This window comes from Myxine glutinosa, chromosome 1 (assembly GCF_964187855.1).
Source record: "Myxine glutinosa chromosome 1, kmMyxGlut1.1, whole genome shotgun sequence".
NCBI classification, from domain to species: Eukaryota; Metazoa; Chordata; class Myxini; order Myxiniformes; family Myxinidae; genus Myxine; species Myxine glutinosa.
In genome coordinates, this window is record NC_136261.1 from 188,512,146 (window position 1) to 188,522,348 (window position 10,203).

Sequence of the window (10,203 nt, forward strand, 5' to 3'; positions counted from 1 at the left end):
CGAGCAATGAGGAAGTGGTTGAGGAGGTATCAGGTGCACAAAATGGCGCTCTCCGCGCACGTGGTTACAGCGGCACCAAATTTTGCCGCGCCGTGACCGTAGCAGCGGGCTTTGATGTGGGGGACTTCGTGGCGCAATTCACCGAGATGCTGAGAATAGAGGGGGATAAATTGAGTAATAAAATTGAAGCGATAATGAACGGAATGAGGGCCGATAATGAGGGAATGGCGAGGGACAGAGCCGCATACGAAGTAAGGGAGGCTGAGAATGAGGTCAACCACAGGTTGAGCGAAAAGGTCCCAGGGGTGCACGAGGAGGTAACGCGGGTCGAGAAGCGCTGGTTGAGCGAGGCGGAGGAAAGCGCGGGTACAATGACGGGTGTAGAGATCACGACCCGGGGTTTGGGGCAGCCGGCAACCGCTGAGGTAGGAGAGAAAATTTTATTAAAGCCAGCGGTCGTTGAGGCGAATAAAGAAAAAGAAAAAGAAGTGCTGGGAATTAAAATTGAAGAGATGACGGAGGTAGCCCGGGAATTGCAGGGAGAAATGGAAAATGTGCATAGTCCCTGCTCACATCACGATGCTGTGCTTAATAACACCAATGAAAGTTTGCAGGTGGTGTTGGAGCGAAGGAGGAGGATCCCCCAGGTGAGTCGTGCTGTGTATTGTGCGGGGAGATTTTGTAGAAGGATGTTTGGCGACAAAAGAATTTTCACGCGATTGGGGTCAATATGGCACCCGGGCGTTGGTGAAGGGTCCCGTATGAGTGGAAATGGCACGCGTATTAAAAAAAAAAGTGTGCGTCGGCGAGTGAGCATGTTATAAAGTGTGGGAGTGAAACCGAGTGTGAGCGAGAATGCACGTCGGGATGTACGGAGTGTGACGCGAGGAGTGAGTTGGTGGTGGAGCGGGTGCGAGGATGCACGTATGGGATGAACGGCGAGGGTGTGCGAGAAAGCACACCTGAGTTGGTGGTAGCGCGAGTGCGAGGGAGCACATCGGAGTGCGGTAGTGGGTGGATGCAAGAGTGCACGCCCATGGTGAGTGTTACAGAGGACGTAACGGAGGAGAGGTGTGGACCGAGGTGTGCGAACGGCGAGTGTGCACGAGAGGTGTGGTGTGTAACAGGGAGTGCGTTGGTGGAATGTACGGACGGCGTTGGAACGCCAGGTTTTGTGAGTGTGAAACGGGTCGCGTATGCAATTGAAGCATCGACATTGAACGGGTCAGCGTTTAGGGCGACGGATAGCCGATGCGAACACTCGGGGCGTGGTGCGCTTTGTTGGATGCCAGGCCCGGCGCGGATCGATACTGCGTCGCTTCTCTTCGAAGCGTCGTTGCCGATTCGGGCTTGGCCCCGCCCTGCACGGTCGAGTCCGGGCCTTGTCGGGCGAGGCGACCGGTCCGGTTCAAGGGCGAGTAGGAGGAAGCGGAACGGTGCCCCCTCGCGGGGACGGGGTTCCGACCGGGCGAGCCTCAGTCATCGGGCCCGGGACCGCAAGGTACCGAGCCGCGATGATGCGTGGAACCTTGGCCCAAGCATGCCTCCTCCCCAGAGTCGTGAATGCCGGACGGATCCAACTACAGGTGACCAAACCACCCGAATTCATTGCTCGGCTTTGCGAAGCCGAGTTTTAATGATGTGCCGACGCACCAAGGCTCAGATAAAGCGGACTGTGATGATGGTGATACTGATAGTGTTTTTGGATTCGAAATTTAGAAAAGTGAATAGAACTGGCAGTAATTGGAAAAATTTTGATTAGCTGGAATTTGGTGTGCAAAATTGGTAGTGAGAGATACCCGATGTGGTGGGATGGCAACTCTGCCATCTCTCACAGCGGGGGCAAAGGAGCACTAGATTTATGGGGTTTATGGCAGTGAAAACTAGCCCGGGAGGGTTAGGATATAATGATAGGGACCTAGAAGATGACCTTAGGTAACGTTAAGATTAGGTAGTGACAATGATACCTGTAGTGGGGACGCAGGTAGATTAGAGTGGATGATAATGACGTGGTATGTGCTTAGTTTAAAGGGAAGACGGGGAGCACTAAGTTAGCAGGGCAACAGGTAGTGCAGATGATGCCGTGTGTATGGTAAAGTTGTGATTGCACAGGTGTGCAACTGAACAGATGGATGGGGCAGTGTATGAGTGAGTGATAGTGATGTGAGTTGTGCTGACCAAATGGTCCAGGAAGGAAGGAGGGTGCAGGTGGCACCAGATGTGATTGCACAGGTGTGCAACAACAGGTGTATGGAGAATGGTCGTGTGAAATACATGGAGTGTGAAATACATGGAGTGTGGAATACATGGAGTGTGGAATATATGGAGTATTGGAATGGATGGTCGTGGAGTGAGTATGGTGGAAACTATGGAGTGGAGTGGATGGTGCGAAGGTGTGAATGGGGGGAAGAATGGAACCCCATCACGAATACCCGGGGAGGGTAGTGTAAGTGTTAGGTAGAGGGTACAGGTAAATTGTGGTTGGATATTGGCATCTGTGGTGCGTGGTGAAAGAATGGTATTTGGATGGGTGCATTAGTGACGTGGAAATGGCTGGGCGTGTAGCCTGTTAGTGTGTGTAGTTGGTTTGGGCACTCCACCACTGTGAGGATGTCGGCCAGGTGAGGCCGCAGGTGGGCTCTGGGAGCCGATAGAGTTGTTGTGGATGGGGCCCGAGGATCCGGAGGACGGACCCGGGTAGCCCAGTGCCAGAGGGCACGAAGGGGTGACAGAGCCAGGAGGGGCCTTCCCCAGTTAGTTAGGTTAGGGTGAGGAGCTAGGTAAGCTCGGGTGGCAACTGCAGTGGTGGAGGTGTGCAGGTGGGTAGACCTGCTGGGAGAGCTACATGCCCCAGTCCTGAAATTATGCAAGGGCACAGGGAGTTGCATCGGGGGAGTGAGACCCCAAATTGAGAAGCACCACAGTTTGGTCAATGGGAATTGGTTTTTAGAACCCATAGTGTAAGTTGGCCAATGGATTGGCAGGGAAAGACCCCGGGTAGTGTAAAGTGTGTTAATGTCATTTAGAAAGTAGTTAGGATGAAAATCTCCTCGCACCATCTACATCCACTCACCTGGGATGACGTACCTCCACACCATGCCAGGTTGTTTTTATTATTTTGATGCAAATGTTTGGATTGTGAGACGCATCATGACGTGGGTGTGACATTGTGCTTGATGTTCCATCTCTTCCTCCTTATGAGGATTGATGATGAATTGGGTGATGGCAAATTTTGGTTAGAGGGATTGTGGGAACGAATTTGGTGTGGGGGAAATATGGGGAAGACGTGACATTAGCGACGGATTTGTAAATGTGTAGATTTTTGTAAATATGGGGTAAGGGCAAGGGTAGAGTAGGTGACAGGGGGGGTGACTTACGGTAGGGACGAGCTTTCTCACTTCGCTCTCCGTACGCACTTCGCCTTGCATTGCCTTATTGATGTGTACCCTTGTGACCTTGGCCCTCGCTCATCTGTCTTTTCCCCCTTTTGTCTACCACATGAGGACCTGTGCGCCGAGGGGAGCGTGCGTGAGTCGGCCATTGTGCGCCCGAACCTTTCGCAACCACAGCTGTCTGCATCGATGCACCACCTTATGGACCACATGTCTGTGGCTGAGCACCACTTATGGACCCCATGGGTTGGGGCATGGCCCCTCTGCTGGAACCGGCCATGAAGGCCCGAGATCTTGCTGGCGGACCTTGGCCACAGGGCACCGATGCCCCACAGGTGAACCACACTAGTCGGCCCTGTGGGCCATAAATAAATAAAAATGGACACGTTGGGTGCATTTTTTATTGCAAATAGGCCGCCAGCAAAGAAGATGACAACAACAAGATAGTAATAGCCAGCAGAGGGAGCCGAAGAGCAAGAGACCACCTGCAGGGTTAGGGGTTGTCGGTTTATTTTATTCATGAACAGTGATAACTGTGCACCGATTGGTGCTTGAGGGTGCGTTGGTGCGTTTTGGGTGCTTTCATGGTGCGTCGATGCAGAGCAGACTGTCTCCCCCCCAGAAAGAACAATCACAGGTCCTGGGTTAGTTTTGTAAATAAAGTAACGTCATTGTAAATAATGCTCCCCACCGTCCATGTATAGTTTGAAGACCATTCCGCAATTCGGTTAGCTGTGGGCGTGAATCTGTTAGGCAGGGTACAATGGAGCAGCGGCACATATTTATTTATGTTTTAAAACTGTCGCACTCAGGGTCAGGTTAAAAGTAGAGGGAACTACACCTACGTGCCACACTAAAAGTTAAGGTAAGAGGCCCGGGACGTGACTAAGAGGAGGAGGGTGCAGTGTTGTGGATATGAGAATGGTTTTTTGTTGTTGTTGTTGTTGTAGAGTAAATTGTGGTAAAATATCGCCCTCCTTACTCCAGTGTTGTATAAAGGTCAAAGGGCGTTCCCGTAGTTAGTTCCATAAAGCATACATGAAGGACACCATAATACCCCTGTTCAGTAGTTTATTTCCTTATTATGTGTATTAGGGTAAGGCCTTGTCTTCCATTAAGATGACACTCCATTGCAGCAAGTGAAATAAGATAGATTCCCTTTCATTCCCCATTCCCACTCCCAAAACTTCTACTGCCAACTACAATAGCCGCCATTAAGCATGTGCTCAGCTCGGGGAAGAAGGGCATGCCCGCCCATCGTCATCAAGGGTGGAGTCAGAGGGCCTGTGCCCAACAATCAGGGCCGAAGCGAGCTCACCGAGGGGCGTGTCCTGAAGGCCGGCGGCTTGATCGCCTGAGGCGCTATAAAAGCGCGCGCAAGAACCGAGTGTGTGGTTGGACCAAGCGAGAGGCGTGAAAAGAAAGGCGCGTCAGAACGTTGGTTGGTGGGTGGACCAAAAGGGAGACGTGCAAAGAGAGTGGTTGGACCAAGCGAGAGATGTGCAAAGTGTGTGGTTGGACTAAGCAAGGGAGTTGTTGAGTTGTTGAGTTGGGTGGTTGGACTGAGTACGAGAAGGGTTGGACTGAGTACGAGAAGAGTTGAGTTGAGTACGAGAAGAGTTGAGTAAGGGATCCCTAAAAGAGCAGGTCCAGCCACCGTAAGTTCAGTCATAGCAGCTTCAGCCACAGCAGCAGCAGCCACAGCAGCTTCATCCACAGCAGCTTGGGGGCCTTGATGGCAGTTTTTGAGCAGGGCCGCGAAGGAACTGCGGCTGCTAAACGCGCCGATCGGAAGAGGAACGGCGGCTGTTAAACGCGCCGATCGAGAAAGGGCGGCGGCTGCTAATCCCCGACCCGACTGTGCTGCGGGTCCAGCTGAACCTTCCTCCCCCTCCAGCCATCCACCTCCTGCCATTCCTATCATCATTCCCCACGTGAGTCTGTCTTTTGTTTGTTCTGTCCTGGGGTTAATTAAGACTGTAGGTAAGCTAATAATTGTACTGTGTCTCTGATTCTTCTGTATGTTATTTTATTATCCTTCCTTCTCCTTGGTTACTTTGAGCATGTAAATAGTAGGAATAAATTTAGTAGTATTTCCAACCTTTTTGTCTTCTTCTTCTTCTTCACCTCCGTGTCGCCTTTGTCTTTTCCCTATTGAATACCTGTGGCGCGATCCGGCCAACGTTCGGGAATCGGGTTAGTCGGGGTAACTGTTAGGGCCGCGGGGCCATCCGCTCGGCAAACCAACATCTTATCCGCGGTCCGTAACAATATATACATATCTATATATATATATGCAAAGGATAAAAATGCATCATTGAGAGAAGGCAAATGATAGTCGACAGTTATTGCATACACCTTGTCAGAAATATCCCAGGTTCGCACAGTGCCATCGTCCCCGGCCGAGATCACCATGTTGTGAGAGGGGTGAGCAGCGAGACCCCATATAGCTCCTTCAGCATGTCCACTGAGCAACACATTGGATGCACCATTCTTCTCTCCAAGCTCGATGATGTCCCCTTCCTTGGTGCCAACCAAGATCTTGCCCTGCCAATATCAACCAATTAATCAATGTATTTCTTAGCACACAGTTTTCATTTAGTAGCAAAATCTCAAAAAGGCTTAATCAACAGGCTCTTGCTTCAAAAGGTTAATGAGCTGAACGTTTAATACCGAAATCGATTTGGTTTACTTTTGCTCAAAAATACAACAAGGAAGATGCAATATTATGGAGTTAAAAGAGGAAGAAGAAGAAGAAGACGAAGAAGAATAAGGAGGAGGAAAGAGGAGGAGGAAAATGGGAGGAGGAAGAGGAGGTCCATTCTTCAGGAAAAGAGTAAACGTAGTGAACTAATGATGAGTTAAGAGTTGAGGGAGTATGTGGTAAGGTAGCACCTTTCCCCTACAAACAGAGCGTACGCAGTCTACTGGTTGCCCAGTTTCTAGCTGGAAGGCACGACACCTCTTCATCTCCTGGTCCCACAGCTTCACAGAGCCGCCCTCCTTGCTCCTAACAAGGCAGGGAGCTGGGGAATAAGTTCAGCCTGCATGGTGGTGGCATTATTGGTACAATTTACAAAGTCCATTGAATTGTTGGACCGTACTGCATCAATGAGTGAAAACTGTGAAAAAACAACTGTGAAAAAGTGTAATGTGAAAACAAGTACAATACAGTATCAAGAATGGAGTAGTTGGAATTGGGAAGGGGAGAGTGATGGGAATGGGCGGAGCTTAGAGTGATTTGGGCGGAGCACCAATGGGCGGAGCTTGCTTAGAGGCAAGGCTAGATTTCGTGTACTGTAGGTGGGGTATGCAGTATGCACAGTACGTACGGGCGTTCCTTTCCACCGGTGACGATAAGACCATCACGTAGGGTGGTGTACATGGTGAGTACTGGACCCGCGTGTGCACGAGCCACCAGTCTCAGTAGCAAGTGGTCTCGCCACACATACACATCACCACTCAATGCCCCTGTGAATGTGAGGCTGTTCTGTAGAAATCACAAAAATTAGTACATCACAGTTTACCTTGTTGACGACCGACGAAACTTAAAGTGGCAACTGCACTAACAGCATAGCATCCTAGCAAAAGGCCACAAAAGCTATGATGATCTAAATCAGACAATATAATCCAATGCAATGAAAACTTCCTTGAAAGCTCCGACCCCAATCCCTCTCCCCATTAGTGTACCGCTACAGAATAACTTACACCCCATTCCAGCATCACTCACAGCTCCAAATGCCAGTGAAAGCATCGTTTGAGCACGTGCTTCCTCCACCGATCCAAGAACTCCTCTTTTTCCAAGCAACGATCCACCTGTCACGACCCAGAATTTGACGTGCCGCACGCCAACGGATACAAACTGCGTGTCCGAATCAGGTCGGAATTCAGCCACAAAGATCCGCTCAGAGTGAGAAGCCCGGCTGGCCAACTTCACTCCTACGGGAAGTCAGGCAAAGAGCAAAATAGAATGTCAAGGTTCCCGAGACATGGCTGGACGATTAGCTTAAAAGGCTTTTCATTTTATATACTTCATTCTGAAGATTATGATGTCAAGATTTGTATCTGTTGTGTGGATAAATTCAGCAAACCTCACTCATCTCCACAACATCTCGAACTAGAACGCCACTCAGTAGAGCGCATACTCCCGCCGTCGGTCAAGTTGGAATAGTACGATTTCACAAAAGTTTGAGGGAGTAGTTCAGTGACAAGACAAGACAACACAAGACAGACACTGCATAGATATATATTTAGAATATATAGAAGATAATGTAAAAAAAAACAAGGCAATTTCACTTACATTTTCGGATTCAGCGTTCAATTCTATATAAGTGAGTGTATTTTGAGGCATGTGTGACTTCAAATAAAATTGTAAGCCATTAAAACGTTTGTTTCATTCCTTAGGGATACAACATGTAAAACTGGCCCAAACGTCAAAACAAAACTCGCTCATTTTAGGTCGTACAAGCTGATGCGACCACTCATTCTTCTGGGAAGAATCCCGTGCACATGCTTGTCATACTTATAACTCACCTAAGTCTTTATAAGTTCATCAAATACTGACACCGCGATTGCCATTCGCCTAGGTAAATGTTGATATCTCTTCTGAGGTTAAAAAAAAAAAGAAGTTTTAAAGCATTATACGTATCAAACGATACATTTTATGAAACGGGGAAACCGAATACACACTTTGGTGGTTTTAAAATGACAGAATATGTCTTTATTAGAAGAAAAAAAAAAGAACCTTGAAGACGACGCTGCGACGCTGCCAACAAAATACACCGCTCTAACGCATAACCACGAGTTTAAACTACATTTACAACAAATATGAAAACTATTTTCATATCACAATATTAAATATAGAATATATAGAAGATAATGTTAAAAAAAAATGAGCCCTGTCTTCCAATGGTAAACAATCCTTCAAAAAATTCCTGGATCCGGAATAATATCCTGAGCTTCACCAAAAACTAATCAATTCTTCCTTATCCCAAGGGCAATCATCCCACCAACTTTCATCCAAATCCGTTCAGAACTTTTCCAGATATCTTGTTCACAAACACACGAACACACACACGGACACGATCGAATGCATTACTCGCTGGCTGGAGTAATTATAAGCTTACTAGCAGAAGTACCCGGCATTGCCGGGCGGGGGAGGGGGAGGGGGAGGGGGAGGGCGAGGGGGAAGGGGAGGGGGAAGGGGGAGGGGGGGAAGGGGAGGGGGAAGGGGAGGGGGAAGGGGAGGGGGAAGGGGAGGGGGAGGGGGAGAGGGGGAGGGGGAGGGGGGGGAGGGGGAGGGGGAAGGGGAGGGGAGGGGGAGGGGGAAGGGGAGGGGGGAGGGGGAGGGGGAGGGGGAGGGGGAGGGGGAAGGGGAGGGGGAGGGGGAGGGGGAAGGGGAGGGGGAGGGGGGAAGGGGAGGGGAAGGGGAGGGGGAGGGGGAGGGGGAGGGGAAAGGGGAGGGGGAGGAGGAAGGGGAGGGGGAGGGGGAGGGAAAGGGGAGGGGGAGGAGGAAGGGGAGGGGGAGGAGGAAGGGGAGGGGAGGGGAGGGGAACGGGGGGAGAGCGAGCCCCTTGGTAAAGCGAGCGATTTTTTTTTTTCATAGCGTCATAGCGCTCATAGCGCCATAGCGTTTCATAGCGTCATAGCGTTCATAGCGTTCATATCGTTCATAGCGTCATAGCGTTCATAGCGTCATAGCGTTCATAGCGTTTCATAGCGTCATAGCGATTTTTTTTTTCATAGCGTCATAGCGTCCATATCGTTCATAGCGTTTCATAGCGTCATAGCGATTTTTTTTTTTCATAGCGTCATAGCGTCCATATCGTTCATAGCGTTTCATAGCGTCATAGCGATTTTTTTTTTTCATAGCGTCATAGCGTCATAGCATCATATCGTTCATAGCGTCATAGCGATCGTCGCGTCATATCGTTCATAGCGTTCATAGCGTCATAGCGTTTTTTTTTTCATAGCGTCATAGCGTTCATAGCGTCATCACGTGATCGCTCTGAGCAAATCAGCGCCCACCTGCTCTGATTCCGTTGATTCCGTGCGCTGAAATGCGCTGAGGTAAATATGAATAAAAAATATGGATCGTCAAATATTTTGAGTTCGGCATGTTCATCCAGGCTCAATGGCCATGTCTATGCCAAATATCAAGCACGTAAGCCTCTCCGTTTAGGAGTCTATTGGTAACATTACACACACACACACACACACACACACACACACACACACACACACACACACACACACACACACACACACACACACACACACACACACACACACACACACACACACAAACTGTGTTTTATACATATAGATTCATATTTTTCTCAGTATTTGCCAAGCCATGTACAGTCGTGGCCAAAAATATTGGCACCCTTGCACATTTTTCAAATAACACAATTTTATCGAAAAATAAGTTGAAATTGACAAAAATATTTGGTCTTCACAATTCTTTATTTCACTGTTTATATAACAGAACCTTTGTTTTTGATTGAGAACTTCATATATGTTTTTAAATCAGGAAAAGCAAAGTCTTTGGACAAAATAACTGTAGTCATGCACTTCCTATAGCCATGAATGAGCTACCTAAACCCCTCTACTGGCAGTTTGGCCCAATCTTCTTGTGCAAACTGCTCCAGTTCTCCCCAGATTTGAAGGGTACCTTCTCCCAACTGCTGTTTTCAGATCTACCCACAGGTGTTCAATGGGATTTCGATCTGGACTCATTGCTGGCCATTTCAGAACAGTCCAGTGTTTTGTCTTGAACCATTCCTGGTGCTTTTTGAAGTGTGTTGGGGTC

The 10,203-nt window shown here is 48.9% G+C and overlaps 1 protein-coding gene across 1 annotated transcript in view; it reads right to left on the minus strand.

Annotated features, from left to right (window-relative positions):
• LOC144892913 (echinoderm microtubule-associated protein-like 6) overlaps positions 1–7,397 on the minus strand; it is a 45,579-nt gene extending 38,182 nt beyond the window's left edge. Inside the window, exons 1-4 of the mRNA XM_078781394.1 lie at positions 7,123–7,397; positions 6,725–6,882; positions 6,288–6,402; positions 5,751–5,939 (exon numbers count right to left, since the gene is read on the minus strand). Of these exons, the coding sequence (XP_078637520.1) occupies positions 5,751–5,939; positions 6,288–6,402; positions 6,725–6,882; positions 7,123–7,146 (486 nt within the window). The 5' untranslated portion in view covers positions 7,147–7,397. The remainder of the gene's footprint in view (positions 1–5,750; positions 5,940–6,287; positions 6,403–6,724; positions 6,883–7,122) is intronic.
• Positions 7,398–10,203: the final 2,806 nt, after the last annotated feature.